Source organism: Orbicella franksi, chromosome 6 (genome assembly GCF_964199315.1).
Source record: "Orbicella franksi chromosome 6, jaOrbFran1.1, whole genome shotgun sequence".
Lineage (NCBI taxonomy): Eukaryota > Metazoa > Cnidaria > Anthozoa > Scleractinia > Merulinidae > Orbicella > Orbicella franksi.
This window is the reverse complement of record NC_138150.1, coordinates 32,334,919-32,358,353: the sequence shown is the minus strand read 5'-3', so window position 1 is coordinate 32,358,353 and position 23,435 is coordinate 32,334,919. Positions and strand designations below refer to the sequence as shown.

Below are 23,435 nucleotides of genomic sequence, written 5' to 3'. Positions count from 1 at the left end.
TTACAAAATAAGATGTGGAGACTAATGTTGTGCCCCCATATCACTTCAATGAGGATGACGCGAGTAACGAATGTCTTCATTTGAAGTGCAATGCATGAAAATTATGCCACTAAAATGCAAAGTGTTGCAAGGTAAGCTATGCTTAAGACTCTTCCTAAATCTACAAGGCAGCATAAATAAATGAGGAAAAAGATTGGCATACAGGGACACATTTCCATGTTTTAGATTTTAGATATTTGTCTACAAATATCCATCTCATCTTTTATCAATCTGAGCAAGGTAAAAGTTGGTAGTGGATCTAAGCAACGGGCTAGGGTGCCACCTTATTTTGTATTTTGCACAACCACCGCCTTAAAAAACAAGGTTCCTCCTTTCCTTCTCCAGTCTCTTTCCAACAAGATATGGCTCAAGGTTCTTTCCCTTCCCTCCCTCCCCACAATTGAATTTCTCTGGCTCTGCCATTACATCTTGGTAGCAATAGTTACAATGTTGTCACAACATAATAGGGAGCTTAAGCAACAATGACGGCTACACTGAGGACGACACCCAGTAAAAAATGAATATACGGGTATGCTTTACCAGCGAAATTTGCAACTGTCTAGACCTGTTCAGTACACCAATGGCTCTAAAACATGCTCAAGCTAAATATGCACCAACAATGTTCAATTCCAAATGGAAATACAAAAAATTAGCCATGGTCGTTTGTTTAACTCAGGCTACACAGAACTTAGTCATTTCACATTGAATTTCTTCTTTTGCAGAGGACAGCAAAGAAATGTACAAAGGTTATACAATGCACAAACGCAGCTATTGTTTTCCTCATTTAACCTTTTGTTTGGTGATGTTCTGGTCACTTAAGCTCCCTAATTTGGGGCTTTTGGAGAAAACACAGCATTCAATGTATCAGATGTTGGAGATAAAAACAAATTTAATAAACTGATAATGTAAAAACAGTGCATAAGGAAATAGCACTAGGAATAAATATCATTAAAGGCTGCAACAAAAAGAACTTGAAAATGGGTAGTACCCTTAATCACAAATGTGTATAGAAAGGTGTAATTTCACCTATTCACCTCCTCAGAAAATGTGACCTGTTGCTCAATACCCTTTTCTGATGATAAATTAATGTTTCCCCAATAGATGAGTGGAAAGGAAGAAAACAAACATTTACAAGAACAACAAAAACATCATAGCCCTTGACAATAAAGTGTACAAGATAATTATTATACCTTTGGGGCAAAGAATTGACAGCATTATTTTGCTAAAAATCTGGAATTCTATAAACATGTGTGTTATACTATCAATATGTTTTTTTGGCTAAAAAGCAGTCTTAAAAAAATGCAAATAATGTTAATTTAATCTACAATAAAGTACCAACATGTAAGAGTGTGAAAGAGACCAAATAAAATAAATACAATTATTATGTATTCCTATCTTTATTGACAATTCTGTGTCATGTCAAAATCTGTGTTGTTGATCCATTCCTGATGGTAAGTCTAGACTCTGTAATATTGACAGACTATTTACAGCAAAATCCCACACCTGCAGATTGAGAACAAAAACATTGTTTTTTTTAAAAAAAAAGAAAAATTCTCATAACTTGAGTGAGGCTAGGTGTGAAGTGATAATTATCAGCACTGAGGTTTGCTTTATCACCCTTAAATCACATCCAAGGTTAACTAATTACAGAGGACTTGATAGGTTTTCTTATATCAGAAAACTTTGCAAAGAAGAAAACAAAAAGTGTTTTAGTTCTGAATTATTTGAAAGAAGTTGTCATGCCAATTATAGATGGAAAATAAAAATGTTCTGAGACAGCAAATCAAAATTATTACTTTTAAGGTGGTTTACTACAGTTTTTCGGAGACTCAGTAGTGTGTGCTATGATTGCCTGCCAGATGTCAGTATTAATCGCGCGTGCACAAATGACGCAAGTAACCCGACGAAGAAACGAAAACCACTTCAGCACTTTAAAGGCACTTCGGTATACATAGCAATAGTTTCCAACTCCGTTCAAACATGTGTTTAAGCCTAGGGCCCAAAAATATCATGGCAAAAAAAGTTGAGAAACAACCAGTAAAAGAGTTCTAATTTACTCCTGCTTTCTGGCACGCAATACATGGGATCACATGAGCGCCCGCTTAAATAAAGGGCATGCACAATTCAATTCTTGTCTAAGGCTGTAAAAGCTAGTCTTTGATCGAGGAGTGCTCAAATATGTACCGTACAACCCATGATGAATTTTCACAGTTGATTTGTAAGGGCGAATCAGGTTTAGAGTGAAAATTTTTAAAAAATCTGTAGGACAAATTTTGAGCTATTTTTGATTTCACATTTTCTTACTTTGCGAAAAATCTGTCTTACAGATTTTCATTTTACTTTGCATGAATGTTAAATCAGAGCCAATTTCTTATTCCTGAAATTTTGAGGTAGTTCCCAGTCTCTCCTCAGATACTTGGTTGTTCATTTTGGCCATTTGTTGATGTTTAATTGTTCAAATTTCACATAGAACGGCATAAGACTGAAGCAAACACTAAATAGAGAAAGGAAAAACATCTCAGAATATTTTTCAAAAGAGTTAGAAATTGGGCTATTATAATCCATCAAAACTGTAGTAAGCCACCTTAATTGCCAATTATTCAGTAGCCAAATTGACAAAACATTCAATAAGTGACAAGATTATAGACGGACACCAAGATCACAGAAACCACATAGGGTTGGGGTTAGTCAATCTGTCAATCTGTTTCTACTCTGTTAATAGTTTCCCACCTCAGGTTACCAGTATGTATTAAAGACAGGTTTGATGTTGCACTTTCTTGACGGCACCAAACTAATATGGCCTATAAGAATTCACTGCACACTTTTACAGTGACATGTGTAGCCTAAACCTAGTGGTTAACTGTTTTGTGTGTCATCTAAGCAGTATGTACAATACCTTGATTTCGCCTGAGTTGTCACCACTAATAACCCACTGGTCATTGAAAGTAACACTTGACACACCAGAGGAATGATCACCAGGAAGTGTCAACTGACAATCACCGCTCTCTAAGGACCACACCTGGGAGAAAGATCCAATGTGATAAGGAGCAAAAACCCCCTACAGTCTTAAACAGTCAATCTATTGTATCCTGATTTCAATATTATATTAACCTCAAGAGCCAGAGACTATACATTTTGTACTTACTGACAGCTTTTGTTTATTCTGTCAAGCATTTGATAAGTAATCTACATCATTATCATGAATTGGAGGTCAATAAAGTTGTTAAAATCAGCATTAGTTCAGGTGTGTATAAGAAAAACTAGCTTAGAATGTTTTTGCAAATTGAATCACTCTGCACATCGAGTGATAGCTCAGCTCTTTTTTGTATAAAACATCTCATATATGAAACATTCAAACTTGTTAAACAACACCTTTGGAGTAGTGAACAATTCACACTTTTTCTCAATATAGCCCTGATGCATGATGACATCAGACCAGCAAAAATCACTACCAAACCTCAGTTTGAAGATGCAAATAATTGTATTTTTTTTTCAGGAACATAGTCCCAAAGGTGAAGAGAATACCTACATGAAAAGAACATTAAGGTAACAAAAAGTTCAGAAAATTCAGCATCAACGAGGCTTGGAAGTGAACTTTGAGCATGTAATGTAATCATGACTAATAATATGACTTTAATTTCTCGATGATGTCCACGATGATATCAAAATGTTGAACCACTTTAAAATTTATTTATTCTTGACAGTTTGAATATTTTTGGGATTTTTATTGGTTTAATTCTTAGCTCTGACTAGCATGTTTCTAGCTTTTACCTCTATTAGCTATAAATAGATGTTATCTATCATGTAATTACTTTCTCAATTAGTTGTCTTCAATTTACAGCCTTCCAAAAAATACTTCAAGGAACAAACTGAAAATATACTGGACTACAAGTGGGCAAGTAACTCTTGCCCTGACAGTTACAGAAAGCACTGAAAATGAAAAGGGACATTACCTTGACAGTCCTATCATTAGATCCACTCACAATCTTGTGCATATCTACATCTGTACATGTCACAGCACCTGTTAAGAAAAATATACATTTACTACCAGTGAGCAAAACGTGTGCAATCATCTCAAGTTGTAATGAACATCTGCTAATATAATCAATTTAATAACCCCAGCTGCAACCTCGAAAACTGCCTGAATTATTATTACCTCTAAGTGCATTATATGTGTCCCTACAGGAAAGTGGTCTCATGGTTAGTGCACTAGTCTCCTGATCGAGTGGTCTGGGTTTGAGCCCTGGCCAGGGACATTGTGTTGTGTTATTGGGCAAGACACTTTACTCTCACAGTGCCTCTAGAGCTCCACCAAGGTATATAAATGGGTACCGGCAACCTTAATGCTGGGGTGTACGTAACCCTGCAATGGACTATCATCCCATCCAGGGAGGAGTAGAACTACTCCTAGTCACTTCATGCTACAGAAACCTGGATAAGCTCCGACCTGATGGGCCACTTGGCTTGTATGCAGACTTAACAAGCACCCCTTCATTTATGTGTCCCTACATACAACACTGTGTCAAAAGTTTCTTAACCAGTTTTTAAACTAAAATCACAACAATCATATGTTGATAACTGGAATGGTTTTTCTTATTTTTGATTAACTTGTGTCTTGAGAACAACTAATCTCTCTACTACAACTTATTCCCTGTTATTAGTCAAGACTTTCTTTCTTGCAAGGTTTTGTTTCTCTTTTCAGGCTTCAAAAACCATCTCTGATCCAACTACATCTTAACCTACAGAGATGCTGACTTTAAACTGGTTCATGTGCCATGTACTTCAAAATTTCAGCTTTAAACCTACAAGCTATACCATAAGTGCAACAAGTTCCTTCCAGTATATACAGTAGAACATGATTATTAACAGTCATGTGACACCTGTCAGCACCTGTGTGTCCAAACAGAATGTGTTTACGGCATTGAGTAGCAGTATCCCAGAGTGAAATGGTGTTATCATTTTGACCAGAAGTGACTACCTTTGTGCAAGGACTGATAGAAAGGCAAGACACAGATGTTCTGCTGCCCATTTGCTGAAACAATGTCCACAACAATAATGATAAATTATAGTAATTAATAGTTACTGTAGTAAAATAACTGTTAATTCTGTTACTTTGCTCCATTACATCAAACTGGTCAGCAAATATAATTAGAAAACAAGAAAACAATAAAATTTATTCAAACCTCTTTTTGTGGTAACATCCATGTTTTAAAAGTGTTGGAACAACTTTCATCCTCATCCCCATTGTAGTAACATGAAGTCCTAACTGACCGCTGACCGATAGCGGGGGAAGGAATTGTGCTAGCTGTAGGAATCGACCGTATTAAAGCATGTTGCGTTAATGTCTGTTGTCTTGGTACCTTTCCGGACACAACATGGTGTCAGAAGCGAGATCGTCCTACTAGCCTACAGCTGCTGAGATCAAACCAGTTGGAGGAACGGATTGAATAGAAGAATTGACCCGTCAAACTGCACGCGAATTCTACACGTGGTTTCAAACAAGATGGCGGAAAGTGTGTCATTTGCCAGACCGCCGGTACCGCTGGAAATTTCGACGGGAAATCCCGCTCATTCGTGGGGGAAATGGAAACAAAAATTCGAAATTTACCTCAAGGCAATTGGAGCTGCAAAGAAACCTGATGAAATGAAAGTGGGGCTGCTATCAAACCACATCGGCGAGCCGTGTTTGGAAATTTACTCAAATTTCATCTTCTTACCCGAGCGTGACGACCCCGCCGGAGGAGAAGAAAAACTTCCAGCCGAAAATCCCGACAACTACGCGACCGTTATGGCAAAGTTTGATGAATACTTTCAAAAACGAGACCCTCAACTCATGCTGCGAGAGAAATTTTGGGTTCACCTTAAACGAGAGCCGACACAGACCCTTGATTCGTGGGTCGTGACTGTCAAAGAAAGAGCCGCCGAGTGCAAGTTTCCAGCCGATTTCTATGAGCAAGCAGTTAGAGACAAACTCACCTTTTCCTGCAAGGAAGACACCTACAAGCTTAAACTCTATGACGAAGGAGCAGCCCTTTCACTCGAAAAGGCAGTGAAAATCCTGTCTTTGAAGGAAGCAACAAAACGTGAGTTACAAGAATCAAAAACCTCAGAGATTGAGAGTGTCACACCGCGAGGGAACAGGCCAGACCGTATCCCTGATCAAGATACAGAGCAAAGGACCCAGCAAGACTCTAAGAGGAAGCCCTTCCAAACGAGTGGCCGGAACTGTGGTTATTGCAACCGCCGACATCCTCCTGGAAGGAGGAACTGCCCAGCTGCGGATACACGATGCAGCAAGTGCAATAAAATGGGACATTTCCCTGTCATATGCAAGAGTGTACCTGTAAAAACAGTCAACCAAGTTCTCGAAACTGAGGATGCCTTTAGCCCCACATTCGTGGGAGGGGTTACCGCACCCACTTGTTCCAATACTTCCATGGCAGAACCAGTTGCAAACCCTCAAACTGGGAGGTCCGACCCCGGATGGCATGTCAAGCTCAAGATCCAAGACCAAGACATGCTGACATGGTGCATTGACACAGGAGCACAAGTGTCTGTGATGCCTGAGGCCATCTACAAGTCGTCATATGGGACGCTTTCAAAATCTGACAGAGAACTTGTCGGAGCAGGGGATGTTCCTCTGGTGACCCTTGGATGTGCAGTCATGAACCTCTCCCTAGCTGAAACAGTCATTAAAGAACGAGTGTACGTGGTTAGAGGGGCATCCAAGCTGCTTCTTGGGGTACCTGCCATCCGAAGTCTTGGCCTTATCCATGAAATTCCTGGGACGTACAGTGTCAAAGCTGTCAATCAGATGCCTGATAACCATCCACTCCGATCAGGGACAAAGGAGGACATTGTCAAGCAGTACCCGACGCTCTTCCAAGGCCTTGGCAAACTGGAGGGTGAGCATACAATTCATCTGAAGGAAGGGGCCACACCCTTTTGTCTGACCACTCCCAGGCGAATACCACTGCCACTTATGAAGAAAGTGCAGGAGGAGATCAAACGTATGGAGCAACTGGACGTTATTGAACCAATAGACGAGCCGACAGAATGGTGTTCGCCGATTGTGGTAGTGCCAAAGGCCGACGGAAGAGTAAGGATATGTGTTGACCTTACAAGGCTTAACCAAGCAGTCCGCCGAGAAGTCTATCAAATGCCAACAGTTGAAGAGACACTGGGAAGCCTCACAGAAGGATCGGTATTCTCCAAACTCGATGCTAACTCAGGGTTCCACCAGATAGTCTTAAACCCAGAAAGTGCCAAGCTAACTACCTTTATTACGCCCTTTGGCCGTTACATGTTCAAGCGTCTTCCTTTTGGCATATCATCGGCGCCCGAATATTTCCAGAAGAGGATGGATAAAGAGCTCTCTGGAATAGAGGGGGTCAAGTGCCGCATGGACGATATTCTAGTCATCGGGAGAAACCAAGCGGAACATGATCAGCGACTTAAGGAAGTCCTGGACAGGCTGGTGGAGAGGAAACTGACGCTCAACCTTGAGAAGTGTTTATTCTCTCAAACCAGGTTGCAATACTTGGGCCAAATCATTGACAGTGAAGGAATCAGGAAAGATCCCTCAAAGGTTAAAGCTATCACTGACATGGTAGAACCCCAGGACATTGCAAGCCTGAGACGTTTTTTAGGACTGGTCAACCACCTAATGAAGTTCTGCCCAAACCTGGCTGAGAAGACGAAACCCTTAAGAGACTTACTCAAGAAGGAGAGTGCTTGGGTATGGGGCCCAGCCCAACAAGAAGCCTTTCAACAGCTGAAAGCAGACATGGCATCCGAGCAAGTTCTTGCACTGTATGATCCGGAAAAGGAGACCATGGTCTCATCTGATGCCAGCAGTTTTGGACTTGGTGCAGTCCTTATGCAGAAGCAGCCATCCGGCGAGATGAGGCCAGTGGCCTATGCAAGCAGATCAATGACCGAGACAGAACGTCGTTATGCCCAAATCGACAAAGAGGCTTTGGCTATCACATGGGCACTTGAACACTGGGCAGAATTCTTGATCGGAATGAGATTTAAAGTAGAAACAGATCACAAGCCATTGATTCCGTTGTTTTCCACTAAGTTGATAGACGAGCTTCCAGTGCGCATACAACGCTTCAGGATGAGACTCATGAGGTTTGACTTTGCCATCGCGCATGTTCCTGGTAAACTCCTGTACACAGCTGATTCATTGTCTCGATCCCCACAAGAAAGTAAAGGCCAGGATTCTAAGTCATGGAACGACCTACATGATGAAGTTGAGGGCTATGTGAATGCTGTACTAGTGACTTTACCTGCCTCTGACCAGCGGTTAGATGAGATACGTTCTGAGCTGAAGAACGATGACACACTCAAAACTGTGATGCAGTATGTACAGAATGGGTGGCCTGAAGAGAAACGAAGAGTCCATGGGCCAGTAGCTAAATACTGGAGTGAACGCGGCAACATCTCCCTCCACAGCGGGCTACTCCTGAGAGGACGACGAATCATTATACCTCCAAGGTTAAGAGCGGATGTATTGAGGCGTCTACATGATGGTCATCAAGGGATTACCAAAACACGTGCGAATGCGGCCTCCTCGGTGTGGTGGCCTGGAATCTCCCAAGACATTACAAAGGTTGTGCAAAACTGTGCCACATGTGAGAAATATCGCAGAGAACGCATTGAGCCGATGAAAGGTACTGAATTTCCAGATCGACCATGGAGCAGAGTCGGCGTAGACTTCTTTCAGCACAAGGATAAGCATTACCTCCTGGCTGTAGATTATTTTTCAAGAGATGTAGAGATATGCCTAGTGTCCAAGGATGTGAACTCTTCCCAGACTATCCTGCAGCTTAAAAGGATCTTCAGTCGACAGGGGATTCCGGACATCTTATTTACCGACAACGGCCCCCAGTTTGATTCACGCGAGTTCGCCAACTTTTCCACTGAGTGGCAGTTTCAGCACATTACCTCATCTCCAAGATATCCCCAGTCCAACGGTGAAGTGGAAAGGGCGGTCCAAACTATGAAGATGGTCTTAAATAAGAGTAGTGACGAATACTTGGCTCTCCTGAATTACAGAGATACTCCATTGCATCATGGTTACTCTCCAGCACAATTAAGCATGGGTCGGAAACTACGTAGTAGAGTCCCCTGTCACCCGGATGAGCTGAAGCCAGAGACCCCTGACTATGATCACATTAGAAGAAAAGAGAGGGAGTACCGAGCAAAACTGAAATTCAGTTATGACCAGAGACACAGAGTAGTAGAGGGAGAGGAGCTGTCACCTGGTGACCGCGTTTGGATTCCTGACCTGAAAGCAGAAGGGACAGTAATTAAGCAACACGAATCTCCACGGTCTGTAGTCATACAGACCTCAAATGGCCAAGTCAGAAGGAACCGAAGGATGACACGAAGAGTTCTTGAGGGAAGACCTCCAGTCTCACCCCAGAATGAGGGCTATGAGAGTCGCGAATCAGCACCAACAAGAGAGAGGAGCCCAGACGTCTCCTCAGCTCTTGGAGCCAGCCAAGAAGACTACGGAGAACTGCCTGTCCCTGAGGACCAACCAGCAGTAAATGAGCCCTTACAGCCTGAACCATTGCTGACCCGCCTTAGACCTAGAGGAGCTCTTAGAAGACCGGAAAGACTTATTGAACAATGCTAAGATTAGTATTCATTTAGGACACTGGAAAACGGTGATGTGTTTATTGACATTCAGTTAAGTTAAAAGAAAAAGGAAGATGTAGTAACATGAAGTCCTAACTGACCGCTGACCGATAGCGGGGGAAGGAATTGTGCTAGCTGTAGGAATCGACCGTATTAAAGCATGTTGCGTTAATGTCTGTTGTCTTGGTACCTTTCCGGACACAACACCCATCTTCAACACATTCCAGTGTATCTAAAAAGAAATACCTAACCAGTGAGTAAAGAAGCTTGTGGGTGAAAATGGTGCTAAGAAACTTCAGTGAAATAGAAAACCTGTCATCAGGTCATTTCCACTAAATGCAGATAACAGTTCACTTCAGAATCTTAAAAATGTGTACCTGTATCAACCTTTGGTAGGTTTCTTAAGACTAAGTTAAAATCACACCTTTCTTATTTAGCTTTTTTATCATAATTCTGTATTAGAAATTGGTACAATTGGGATTATCATTTTCTCTTACCTTTATCTAATTATTGTTCTGTCCATTTGAACATTTTTATGAAATTTGTGTAAATATACATCCAAATTATATCATTTCTGTTTTTTATTATCAAATATCACCTTCAGTGTGGCATCCTGGTCCTGTCTCGAGAAGTGCCTGTCCTTTAAATCTCAAAGCCTGGTGAAATACAGTGGCACAAACTGTATAAACGGCACATCCTTATTTGACAGACTGAACATAAGTGTTCAATAAACTGCGTAAAATTGAATCTGGTTAGTGTGTGTATATTATGTTCGCACCATTCTCTAAGATAGTGCTGTATTCTACCCGGCCGGATGTCAATTTGAACTCATACTACAGTGAATGGTAGCCTAAATGGAAAACCTAAACTAAGCACAGTTACTTTTCTTCCAAGTGGATGCCAAACCCAGTGCAGCTGTAATCCAGATTTCTCAGTTTGAAGTGCCGGACATGAAAATGAAATTATAACTAATGTATTGCTCACTTGAAAACCAATAAGATTCCAGTTTTCCAAAACTTCTGCAGCATGTGAAATGGACACAGACCAGGCATCATCAGGTTCTCTCTTTAGTTGGATGTCTAATACAGAACACCTATGTTTAACAATAAACAAAACAGAAAACATCTTTAGATTAGTACCCTGGTTATTCCTATATGTTTCATTTATTTAATAGCAATGGGTCTGTCAGTGCTCAATTTATGCAATAAAGCACATGTATGTGATACACATTTAACTAAAAGAGGTCACTCCATAAAGCTTACTTTTTTGTCTTCACCTATAGCAAGTAAACATTCAGTTTTTTACGCTCCCAGAAGTTTCAGCCTCTGAAATGCTTGCTATCCTGAAGAAATTTGTCTTGAAAGAAGCAACTTTGGAGGCTGCCATTTTGAACTGTACTTGACAGCCAGGCTGTGTTCATGTGACATCATTCCATCCCACTCGAATTTGCCGGGAAAAAACCTCAACTGACTTTACATCCTTCACAAGGTCAGCAAAATGTATTTTTCCAAGCGATTATCCACTTCACTATCTTCACTGCTATTATTTTTGGAGTTTGGAGCATGTTTGGCTCAAAATAATACGGCTCAAGAGCAGCCATAACCCAGAGTGGTAGTTAAAAGGCTTGTCGGAAGCCATTTGGAAAAATCTCATGGGCAGAATGACGTCACGAAAATGTAGCCAGGCTGCTAAGTACTATTGAAAATGGTGGCAACAATGTTGAATTCTGGTTTCTTTGGAGACAAATTTCATAACGAAAACCTGCCCTTTAGAGGGTGAAACTTCAGTGAGTGGCTAAACTTAGGGCGAAGTTTTTATTAGCGTTGACAAAAAATATGTTTTTTTGGAGTGACCTCCTTTAAGTGTCGTATTTGACAGGTCACACAAACAAGCAGGAAAAACTATAATGCTTGTAAACTTTTATTTTATATTAAGTTACTTTCAAGACGTTGGTTTTGCTTGGCACATCATTTCCTTATTACCCTTCACATAATTCTCACAAGTAACTTTGAAAGAGCCCTCCCCTCCTCCCTCTTAGCCCCCATCTCCCATCCCCCCCCCCCCCCCACACCCTGGAATTTCCAATAACCTTCCTTGGGATGGGTGTGGATATCATCTGAAACTGTGGACACATTGTATTCATATAACATGAAGTTATTTACCTTGGCTTGAATGTTGTTAGAGTGTGTAAACAGTGACAAGTTACTTGTCCATATTGACTGAAATCTAATTCCCATACTTTTATGACACACTGTGTTGTAACTGTAACAAGTTTGTTATCCACAAGATTGACTCGACATACAGCAGTATCTGGTGGTAAACTGTTGTTTCTTGGACCGGTGATCTCTCTTGATATTTGTGATAAGTTAGTTTTGCTTAAGAGGAACACCTTTCGCTGAAAATCCCACAGAGAGAACTAGAAGAAGAAAGTGAATATTAATTAACATAATTTGAAAGTGCATTTAATCATGTACGTCATGGAAAATTGCAGTATATTGGTTTTAATTATAATTATTGTTAGTATTGGTATTATTATTATTTGCTAATGAGTTAATGAGACCCTTAGCCAGTTTAGCTACTAACTGCCTCATGGGGCATATTCCTTAGTCTTACCAGGGGTAAGGTATGTATTGACTCCTCTATTACTTAAATGATGTGTTTGTACTTTTATATTAATCCAGGGCGCAACCAACAATGGTAGTTGCATTTAAATTGCACAAGTTTACGTAAATACCTATGTACCAAAAGAGACAAAGTGCTAAACTAAAATAAATATCTGAATTTATAATGTTCTTCTGGACTTCCTAATAGCTCTGAGTCTATTCCTTTCATTAGTGAGAGATCATATTAGTCATGAGTGCATCTGATCACGTGATAAACAAAACTTAAATACCTACGTACCAAAAGAGACAAAGTGTTAAACTATAATAAATATCTGAATTTATACTGTTCTTCTGGACTTCCTAATAGCTTTGAGTCTATCCCTTTCATTAGTGATAGATCATATTAGTCATGAGTGCATCTGATCATGTGATAAACAAAACTTACTGCTGGCTGGATATTAATTTAGTGCTCCTTTTTATAGGCCAACATTGTCCTTACCCTGTTACTATGGAGACCAATTGCCAAAACATTTCTTGAGCGCTCAGTTCCAAAGTCTATACAACCAATGACACTTTCACAAGAAACAACATGAAATGACTTCTTCTCAATTAAACTCCACAAATGTACCAATTTAGAGTCTTGATTGACACTTGCTAAGAGGCTACGACCACAGTTTGATATTTTTAAGCAAACCACTTTGGTGAGTTCAGTTTGTTGTGGAGATGTAACAGTTTTCTTACGAAGACTTTGAACATGACAGTGTCCACTAAACCAGTTTGACCGTAATATATACAACTCCTTCCACTGGGTTGGGAACACCTGGTTGTAGTAGGAAGGATCCAGGATAAACTTGTCAAAAGCTTTAACAAACAACTTTCTCCATCTGCAAATAGCCCAGTAGTTGTTGAATTAAGGAAAATCCTTGGTTCCATTTGGTAAAAGAATAAAAATCGCAGCCAAGTTATGCTCCTTGGGGCTGGAGCAAACAAACACTTGACTGCACTCAAAAGACAACTAGGACCACGTCACGTCTATCTTACTTTAAGCTTAAACAACTGGTAATTTTGTAAACATATCAATCCATACCGATATGCTGAAACACTTGAGGTGATTTACACTGTTTGAAAGGATACAAATGAAAATCGTTTGCTAGCCGACACCAAACAGAACACACCTAAAATGAAAAGGTAAATAATTTACCTAAAATTAGGTAAGCTTTGAGATAAACTGTCGACCGGCCGGTTTGCACAAAATAATTTTTACATGAAGTACCACTTTATAAGATTGCACTTACTTGAGAGCACCTACATAGATCTCGCGCCGTTAAGAAGCTAAATATCCTGACTAAAATTTCATCACTTAATGATTCCATGACGAAATTAAAAAAAAAAATAAAAAAACCTAAAAATACTGTTTTCGATAACAAACGCGAGTGTGCGCCACCATCTTTGTTCTCGTACCCAGAGCCGCCTGTCCCACTCAGCCGGCGGGGCCTTGGCACTAGGAATAGGACTCCGCCTCCAAGGCAGGTCTCTAATTACACAAAACGAGCTTTTTCTCATTTATTTACTTATTTACTTATGACCATTTATTGGGCAGAAACACGATAGTCGCGTTGAATTAAATATCCTGTCTGTTTTATTTATTTTCTTTGTTATTGTCGAGTAGGAAAAGGGAAAAAAAAATTAAAATCAAACCGAACTCTTTCAAATAAGAAATTAAAAAACTCCATTGGAAGTGTATAAAGTTAAGATAACTCCCTAAAAGATGTATTATTGTATCCATACAACCTTGACTCGACAGAAGAATGAATTTCCCAGTGATTATTTGCCTCTGACGAATTCACGAAAAAAAATATTATTTTGAAAAACAATAATTCAATAACTGATCAAATGCTGATATTGTCGTCCGTGAAAAAAAGAAAACTTTGTACGAATTATTTATTAATTGCTTATTCAATTTTACTTACTATACACATCTTCTTTCTGTAATTAATTAAATATTTATGATTTATTTACGTGTAATTCCTTGTTTTAAATTTTCAGATGTGTTTAACCTTTTTATGCTCGCAAGGCTAAAACGTGGATGGACTGGCAATCTGTACGGGTCCGCAAATGATCCCAGGACCGCAAATGATCCCGGACCGCAAATGATCCCCAAAATGGACCGCAAATGATCCCGGACCGGAAGTGATCCCCATATTGGACCGCAAATGATCCTAATCAAAAAATAAGGAATGGCATGGATGGTGGGATTGTGTGGATAGGGAATTGGCGTACGTGAATACCGATGTTTTTATTAAAGCCATCTTATAATTATAATGGCTTACAACTTGCTTTTTTTCATACTTTCGTCAAAATTATGTTGCTAACTAGGATGTTATGAATATCACCACTCAATCATCAACTTGGCTTGCATTTCTTTGCAATTCTCAGTAAAATTATGATCAGTGCAACATACGCTACATGTCCTCCTTTGTTAAACATTGATATTTCGGTGTTATAGTTAAATCACATTTTATCAGCCATTAACACCACTCGTCTAAAGTTTTAAACTAAAATCTAACCATGAAGCAACTATTACAGAAGACGCTGTCACCTGAGTAGACCCACAAGCCTACAATTACGCTTCATCACTCTGTAAAACACCTAGTGTGTAGCACTGGAAATTTGAACAAATTTATTTTGTAATTTTTCCATGGTCGTATTTTGGCTCTAATTCCTCGGAAATGACTACTTGAGTATTCTAAGAAGCCAAAATTCCAAGTTATAGTTATGAAGTTCAGCTTCATGACCAAGCAAAGCCAAGGCTTGCGCTTCGTTTTGACAATTAGCTGTTTGATAGATGTTTGATACTATCGCCACCGGGATTTCGAGAATGCTTACAAGTAGGTGTTTTTCTAACACTTCTAATTCGATAGATCGTCTTCATGTGACGTGTTTTTATCCTAATCAGGCATAAGAGGCGGTATATTTATATCTGTTTACAGTTAGCGTGCTTCGTTTGGAAACCAGAGCATTTTGAATTTCAGGGTTATGGAGGTTGCGTGACCCAAGGCTACGATCGAGTTTGTTGAAAAATATATACTTATCTCATGATTTTGAGCCTTTTCAGAAGTTAGAGCATTAGGAAAAGTGTTTATGTAAATGCCTGTTTGTTTAGTGGTGATAATCAGTCGCCCAGAAAGCCAAAGTAAGTTCCAGATGTTTACACGATATTCCGGCCGCCATATTGGTGTACCACGGATGTACACCACCATGGCGTTTTCTTTCTGGGCTCTGTAAATTTCTGGGAAACATTTACGACGAATATCTGAAGTCTGGGGAAACGCACAGGCCTAAAACTTGGAGAAGTGTCTTATTTAGCTATCTTCTATAGCGTACATCACAATTTCTTAGCTTTTTCCATTGGTTGGTTTTCGATTTATTATTTTTTTATTGCGCGACAGTGAAAAGGATCTGTACCCTTCGAAGAACAAAACAGCAACTGTGGAATATTTTTTTGTAAAATGATAAAAGGTTTTTTTTAGTTCATAATTCTTGTACATGTTCTCACCTTCCTCTGATATAAATCCATACCATTCCTTATTTTTGGATCGGGATCATTTGCGGTCCAATATGGGGATCATTTCCGGCCCGGGATCATTTGCGGTTCAATTTGGGGATCATTTGCGGTCCGGGATCATTTGCGGTCCTGGGATCATTTGCGGACCCGTACAAATCCGCCTTTTTTCAGCTAGAAAAAATCGTCTTTTTACCTCCTGAATCACGTCCAAAGCAAGCAAGCAAATTTCGGTAGATTCCATAAGAGCAATTAACTTCTTCAATTCAGATATTTCGATTGCTGCGAAATGGCAAGAAAACTTGAACAGAACCGTTTCTTTGTTGGAAACGTTGACAGTGCGCAGTCACATTTTTAATCTGTCCTAAGAATGCCTCAAATCGGGCTAAAAATAAAAGATTTCAAAGACTAAGAGAAGATTAAAAATTTCCATATCATTCCATCTGTATGTTTCAGCGACAACTTTTGTAGAGCAAGCACTTTCATGCCAAACAAAAACTGCTTGAAGTACAATTCTTGTACAAGTCTTGCTCGGAGAAACAAGAATGTGACCACTCATTAACTGACAGGAAACCGGAAAGTATGGCCTATCTAATAATCTGCCGTACTTTGTTTTATGAAAATGAACATCAATCTGCTCTTCTCGCAAAAGCGGAAAATTGTGCCAAAGAAAAGTAACTTTACGTAAAAGACAGACCCTTATTTAAATAGTTTGCAATGAACAGCGCGTAAACGTGTAGCTACAACAGCCTGAAGCAGAAAATGCCAGAAGATGATCACCCTGTAAATTGGATTTCCAAATTTTCTTAGCTGTTCTAAAAGACTTAGCAGACATTTTTGATAGCTTCAAACACTGTGCTGAAGCAAAGGGCAGTTTCGAGCCAAGCTTATCACAAGGAAGTATTTGACTGAGTTGTCAATGGGGAATTTACAAAACTTAGAGCGAACAGTGGTCATCGCTGTAGTCGGATTTTTCTCTTTGATTCTCGCCATTATTTTGCTTTGCTTCTGCCTTTTCACTGTCTACAACTGCTTCTACAAGAGAATGGCACAAAAATACTTCAAAAGAATGGAATCAGAAACCCAAACTACAGACATTGAAAACGATGCTTCTCTCCAGGAATATGACGAGATTTTAAACGGCAGACATGAAATGACCGGGATCACTAGACTGTGAGTCTCATGAATGTTTCCTTTCACTCTCACATCGAGTGTAATGTTTTTAATGGGTGTTTCTGACTGACAATTTATTATTCTGAACAGTCCGGCAAGCCCCGAAAATTATTCATGGGGCCACGTGGGCTATTAAATATTACAGTATAGCATTTTATAGATAAAAAACGGGTTTTTAAGTTTCTGTTTTTAATAGTAAATGTTGTAAACATTGACTAGTATTTATCGAGTTAGTTAAATTGTCATTGCGAAAGTTTCCAATGAAAACACCGGTCCTTTAACAGGAGCATAAACTAGGTAAAAAGAAAACTCATAATAAAAATTAAAATCAGCAACTAACGTCATTGCGTAGTGTTTCCAATGCTGTATTGATTAGTGAAAGCTACTGAGATTAACATCATACAAAAACAAACCACTGAATTTAAAAATAGTAACATTTGCAATTTTCGCTCCATCTCAACAACTGAACAATCTAGATATCCGTCGTCGAGTTGCTATGATTGAAATAATGGAAAGCAGTTTTTTGGCTGCCATTTCTCAGAGATTTTGGAGAAATTTGGATGAATTTTCCTTGAAATCACCTTTCATTAGTGATCAGGTGCATTTGCAGTTAAGCATAATTGAAATTCAATTCAGCTTTTTGGAATTCCCCAATAATGCCCTTTAAACTGATTGTAGTTACCACGTGGTTACATTAGTTTGTTGTTATTTATTTTCGCTGGACTTAACTCATTCGCGACTGAAAGAGTTATGGCAAATCAGCTTAAAAACCTGCTGAAACTCGACCTTTCATTAACCTCAATGTGTTTATATGATTATCTCCACCGAATCTCACAATTCAACAGGAAAGAAGACATACCGTAAATGCTAACCTGTGTGTTGTGTTTTGTCGCTGGCAACCATATTTACCATTTTGAGAAGATTGTAAAGAGTGTTTTCGTGGTCCGTGGAATGTGAAATGATTATTTCTTTTTTTATCTCGTGAATCGTGATTTCGTTAGTAACCTTCCCAAAAGAATTTTCCGTAAAATGAGAAATAAACGTTTAATTTGCAATGAACTGTTATTTTGATTATGTCCTCCGTGTTTTGTTTTCGACACGCATCATCACGTGATAAACAACTGGGACAGGCCAATCATTGATTTCTTTTCATTAAATTAATCCAGTATTTGGTGGAACACAGCCTTTAATTTTTGCTGCAGAAAAAAGAAAAAAAGCAAAGGCGAAAATGCCGGCCACACATGGCTGTGCTTTGACATGATTGATGAAGTTTCAAAATCAGTCGTTATTTACGAAAGTTGGTGTGAAAAATGTCCCCTTTTTTCTCGTAAAACGTGAAATGTAAAACGGTAAAATCGAACGATAAAATCCGATGTTTCAGAGTAGTCACGACTCCATTATAAAGAAAAAATATATCAGATCATGCAAATTACTTTTTTGGCGCGAAGAATTAACATACCAGGGTGCGAAGATTACGAAAATACTGCGCACGAATGGAGTCTGATTGCACGTTGAGATTTGCCCTTTAAAGCTCTTATAAAAAGCATTTCATACACTAAACAGTCAAATTTGTTTCCGCATTCCTTGAGCACTTCGAAACTGAAGCGTCGTCCCTTGTATGTTCTTGTAGTGTTTGGCAATGGCGGAGCATTGTTGTTTATGTCCTCTTACACGATTATGTAAATGTCCGCGTGTGCCGACCAACATAACCCGCATCACACAGGTCACATTGAAAACTATAAACAACACACTGGTGATTTACAGTTGGTGGCTTTTTTTCTTTCACATTTATTTCTCGTTCAATTTTTTGGCTCACAAACACAGGCTGGATGGTGGTGTGTACTTTTAAGCTCAGATCCTTAAGTTGTTTCCTCACAATATTTGCTGAGATTTTGTCTTAAAATGGTAAAATTACTCGAACCGTGTCATCTGTCTCTTTAGCTGGCGATAAAAGCTGCTGCTGATCACAAACCTTTGAGTCAACGAAACTTTTGATGGTAGAGTTAACGAGGTGTTGGGTACTTCAAACGTGAGAATACTGTCTTCAAACGGTCACATTCGTCGGAAAAATGTGACCAAGACGAAGATAAACGATGTGCTCGATCAAGCATAGTTCTCAGTAAACCCTTTTTGTACCGATTGCAACATGACTCTGATAGTGCGAGAGTAGACCAGAATTGGTGGGTTTTACGTATACCGTTGTCTCTATTAGAGGCGATCGGTTCAGTAGCTTGATACCAAGAAATGAAGCATGCCATTGCATTCGGTTTCCATCGTGAATTTTACGGAGGAATGTTCCTTGTTAAGTTTGTCCAGGCGTGTCCACCGTGAAATGCATATTGAAATTATTTTCCATGATTTTTAAAATTATCTTTTTATATTCTGTGAAACGCGATCTAGACCCGCCCTCTTTAGTCTTTTCACCACCCTCTCCAATGCAGTTAACGTAGTCCATCAGTATTTTGAAAATTCTCGTTATTGTAATCAGTTCCTCTGACTCGATAAGTTTATTACGTCCCAGTCACAAACTTTGCTTTGTCCATTTTTATGAAATTACACTTCCGCGACCACAGGCCTCAGTTCACGTGCGCAAATGCTCTAATCATGAGATTTTATTCTCAGCGCCAATGAACCTTTATCTGCTTGTTCAATAAGAAAATAACTGTCAGTGTTTCCAGTCGCTCACGAAAAGGATTTGATGGGAAAACATTGTTTTCCCGTCGTCTTTTTTATATGTTGATTTTAGATTTTTTACTTACTTATTAGGTTATTATATTCTTTACAGGGCCGTTCTGAAAACCACTTTATGTGAAATCGCCCCCTCTATAAATATCATTATCATTATCATTATCATTATCATTGTCATTGTCATTATCATTATCATTGTCAATATCATTGTCATTGTCATTGTCATTGTCATTGTCATTGTCATTGTCATTAATGGAGGAATGATCATAAATGTCTCTCTCGACACATTCAATTCTCCAAAGGAGAAAACAAAGCGTTTGAAAATTTGATATTCAAGAATCGAAATGACGATAATCCCTTCGGTAACTTATAAAGATACTCGGACATTTGGCAAAAGATTTTACTGATAACATCAAAGATACTTGACAGCGTGTCTGTGCTCACGTTTTGAGTAAGTTCGTCATTTGTCTGTAAAGAAAACTTGAAAAACTGAAAATGAAAATACCTGTTTCACAGCAGTTTTTTATCCGTCTTAAACGGAGTTTTAAAGTTACTCCTCAAGGAAAAAGCATTCTGAGAACGAATGACGTGGGAGAGGCCATTTTCGCACCCATCCGCACCAAAGCGAGGTCTCAATCCCAGGAACCTTGTTCCTTTAAGATCGAGGGCACTGGGAACAGAATGTGGAGACGCGGGTTTGCCATTATATTCATACTTTGAGTATGCGCGATTCAAGTCTAAGTTTAAGTATTTCTTCACAATCACCGGTGCATGGCGTCAAAAACATCAATATTTTTTCTCGTGTTATGTGGAATTTTCATGCTGATTTTTCTAGTGGTTCTCTCCTTCCTGCTTTATTTGTGTTTGCGAAAAGCATGCATCGTAAAAGCCATTGAAATCGTTCACACAGAAGAAAGACAAGGGAATAATCGACTTAATGATCACCTTGAAATGCTTGAGCAAGAAACAACTATATCATCACATGCGATACAGAACGACTGCTACACTCCCTCCAGCATTGTCTATTCAGCGATAGATAAAGGAAAAGCAGAGGAGACCATTCTTTAGGAAGAAGACTTTAATCCAACTACAATCACCATCTCTCTGGAGAATAGCGAGATTGAAAGACAGGACAGCTGTACAAACCGGTCATTACCGCCAATGTTTACAGTTTTTGGTCTTTTACGCAATCTACTGGGCTCTTTATGAACAGGAGAAGGTATTTTTGGAGATAATCAGAGATAAAGTACATATATACGGCAGTAGGAAACATCAGTTTACCATCATAGTAAAAGTAAATAGAGACATGTCTACATGGGAGTGAGTCTTGACACACGCCGATATTACAAACTCGAATGATAAACTGCTTTGACAGCGGCAGCTGTGATCTTGGTGGTTGAAAAGGTGAATTAACACTTTTTTATATAAAAATTAAATAAAAGGACCTCAAATTCTCCGATTCGAAATTTGTGGCTTTGTACAAGCTAATCAAATAACGCTAAACTGTCACAAAACGTTCACCTGGTCGATTTCGTGCACGCTCCGCATCAGTATGCTAAGGACAGATTCACTTTTTTTAATTTTTCAACTTCCGCGGTGAGTTTATCTGTGGAAATCTCTCCTCTTAGGCTAACAAAGAAAGAATTGTTTTCGATTTCCTGCTTCTACCAAAATCCTCTTTAAAAATGGTCAGAAATTTACTGCTTCGTGCACGAAAAAAAAAAAACAACTTAACTTTACTTTACTTTGTAGCCAGTAAACTTACTTGATATATGTCTTCACTTATCACTTCCACGCATTTTTTTAAATGTTCCATTTGGTTCTCTTGATAATTGTCTCAATTCTTGCATTCTGTTTTCTTGACAGTGAACTGATATTTCATCGAAAAATTCAATGTTAATCCCTCTATCGAGTTAAGGTTTAAACCAGCATCCTGGTAAAGGTTTTCGAGGACGTACTAGGCCGATAGATTTGAGAAACAACATAGTCAATCATTTTTGGACCACTGATTTTGACTTGCGATCTGTAAAAACCTCGGTACAGTGTATTGCATCAGAAGCATATCACCTCGTCGAGGTGATATGCTTCTGATTGCATGTAAAAGTAATTGCTTAATATTATTGGCAAAAGCCAAAGCATCTTTCGTTATCAAGACTTTTAACGTACTAAAACGAATATTAACATCGATGAATAAACTCATGTCTTACCAGAAGTTAAGCCTGTTTTCTCTTTATCTTTCATGGCTGTTTTTGGTAAATAATTAAAACAAGCAAAACAAAAGAAAAGCAAAACAGAAACTGAACGCTTCAATCACTTTACGAAGAAACTAATTCGACATTTATATACTTCTAATTTCAACTGAAACCAATTCAAACAGGCCGAATTTGAAGTTGATGTTCTAACAAGTCGGCAATTAATCATTTAACCATCTTCATAAAGTAAAACCAACAGAACTGAATGATGAAAGGAGCGACACCAGTTTACCGGCGGGCAATCCACGTATTTATCAGGCTAGTCATATTTTTTAATCCTTGTCGTCTTAAACAAATTGTGCCGGAAAATCTGTCATTTGATCCTTGCCATCGTCGCAATGAAGAACTTCCATTTCAAATACTTCATCATCATGGTTTCTTTTTTGTCTACGGCCAGGAGCTTCGTCATCGTCAATATCCTTGGCAATAAATCTTGAATTAAGAAGCTCTTGCTGATCTTCCTCTTTCCTGCGAAGCCATAGTAAACAAAAAGTACAGCCCACAATCACAAAGAAGATAACAACAAAAGATATGAAGATCCCAAGTAACACGGAGAGCGCTGCTGTCTTGGTTAATGTTGTCATTCTTCAGTTATTTTGATGGTCGCAGCAAAGACAGCAAAATTCGCTAGCGCCAAATGTCCGAGAAAAACGACCACAATATTCTGTTCCCCAATACAGTTGACGCATATACTTAGCGATACTCAGGGTCTTCAGAGTGACATTATTGTCAATTTTCAGGGAATTCGTTTCGGCTTCAGATGTCGTTTTAGCGAAGGCAGTATCTAGCTGCTAGTAAAGGGAACCACATTTGCATCCCAATATAAATATTTTACAATAACGGACCCTTCAAGGTCGGAAATAAATTCAGAACAATGGATTTTAGGTAAATTGAACGGAAACAGGAATACACCGACCATCAAAAGTTGTAAGAATATTGATGCTTTAATACAGGAAAGTGCTGATCCCTATATTGCAAAATAGATTGTCATTTCTGACACGCAAGCTTGTCTGACTGTAGAAAACTGCTTCTGACTCAAGTACACTTCAGTGAGTTTTATCAAGTTAAAATAAATCATGACATTAGTTATGGCTTAGATATCGATCTTTGTTACATAGAAATTTACGATTTTGTTTCACAGTTCTCGTTTGAGAGCTAGATTTATCAGAAACACGACAGTGTTTTACAGATTTTTAAACGCCTAGACGTTCGTTAACATATTCCTTTTCTCGAAAAACAGCGAACAGATATGACAGAGTTTTTTATTTTTAAAAAAACCATGAATTCAATTTTTTGATTTTGCGCTTGCTTTTGTTTGTTCCCACAATATTCCACTCTCGTCCCCAGGGCCGCTTGTCTCTCTTACCCGGTGGGGCCTTGGGAGGATGAAAAGGTGACTTTGGAAACACGTTATATTTTAAGACTAAGTTTTTCTAATTCAATGCCGATATCCTTCCTGAAAATATC

General features: G+C 38.9%; 1 protein-coding gene and 1 pseudogene across 1 annotated transcript; both read right to left on the bottom strand.

The window, feature by feature from the left end:
• Nucleotides 1–47: 47 nt before the first annotated feature.
• LOC145488967 (uncharacterized) lies at nt 48–14,086 on the bottom strand. The gene is made up of 12 exons (XM_081467832.1): nt 13,589–14,086; nt 13,428–13,468; nt 12,793–13,177; nt 11,853–12,106; nt 10,675–10,783; nt 10,289–10,346; nt 9,891–9,922; nt 5,223–5,273; nt 4,930–5,071; nt 3,993–4,060; nt 2,936–3,058; nt 48–1,542 (listed from the first exon to the last, which is right to left on the bottom strand). Exons 1-12 carry the CDS (start codon nt 13,664–13,666, stop codon nt 1,459–1,461), a joined length of 1,425 nt encoding a protein of 474 aa, XP_081323958.1. The 5' UTR covers nt 13,667–14,086; the 3' UTR covers nt 48–1,458.
• A 4,505-nt stretch (nt 14,087–18,591) lies between these two features.
• Nucleotides 18,592–19,347, bottom strand: LOC145490634 (uncharacterized; annotated as a pseudogene).
• Nucleotides 19,348–23,435: the final 4,088 nt, after the last annotated feature.

Bases quoted from the DNA above. Each gene is read 5' to 3' on its own strand.
- LOC145488967 (XM_081467832.1), bottom strand. From the start codon at position 13,666: ATGGAATCATTAAGTGATGAAATTTTAGTCAGGATATTTAGCTTCTTA. The intron at 10,784-11,852 runs GTAAATAACTTC...TGTTAAACATAG, and splicing joins CTAACAACATTCAAGCCAAG to GTGTTCTGTATTAGACATCC. The intron at 5,274-9,890 runs GTCCGGAAAGGT...AATGGGGATGAG, and splicing joins GTGTTGAAGATGGGTGTTGT to GATGAAAGTTGTTCCAACAC.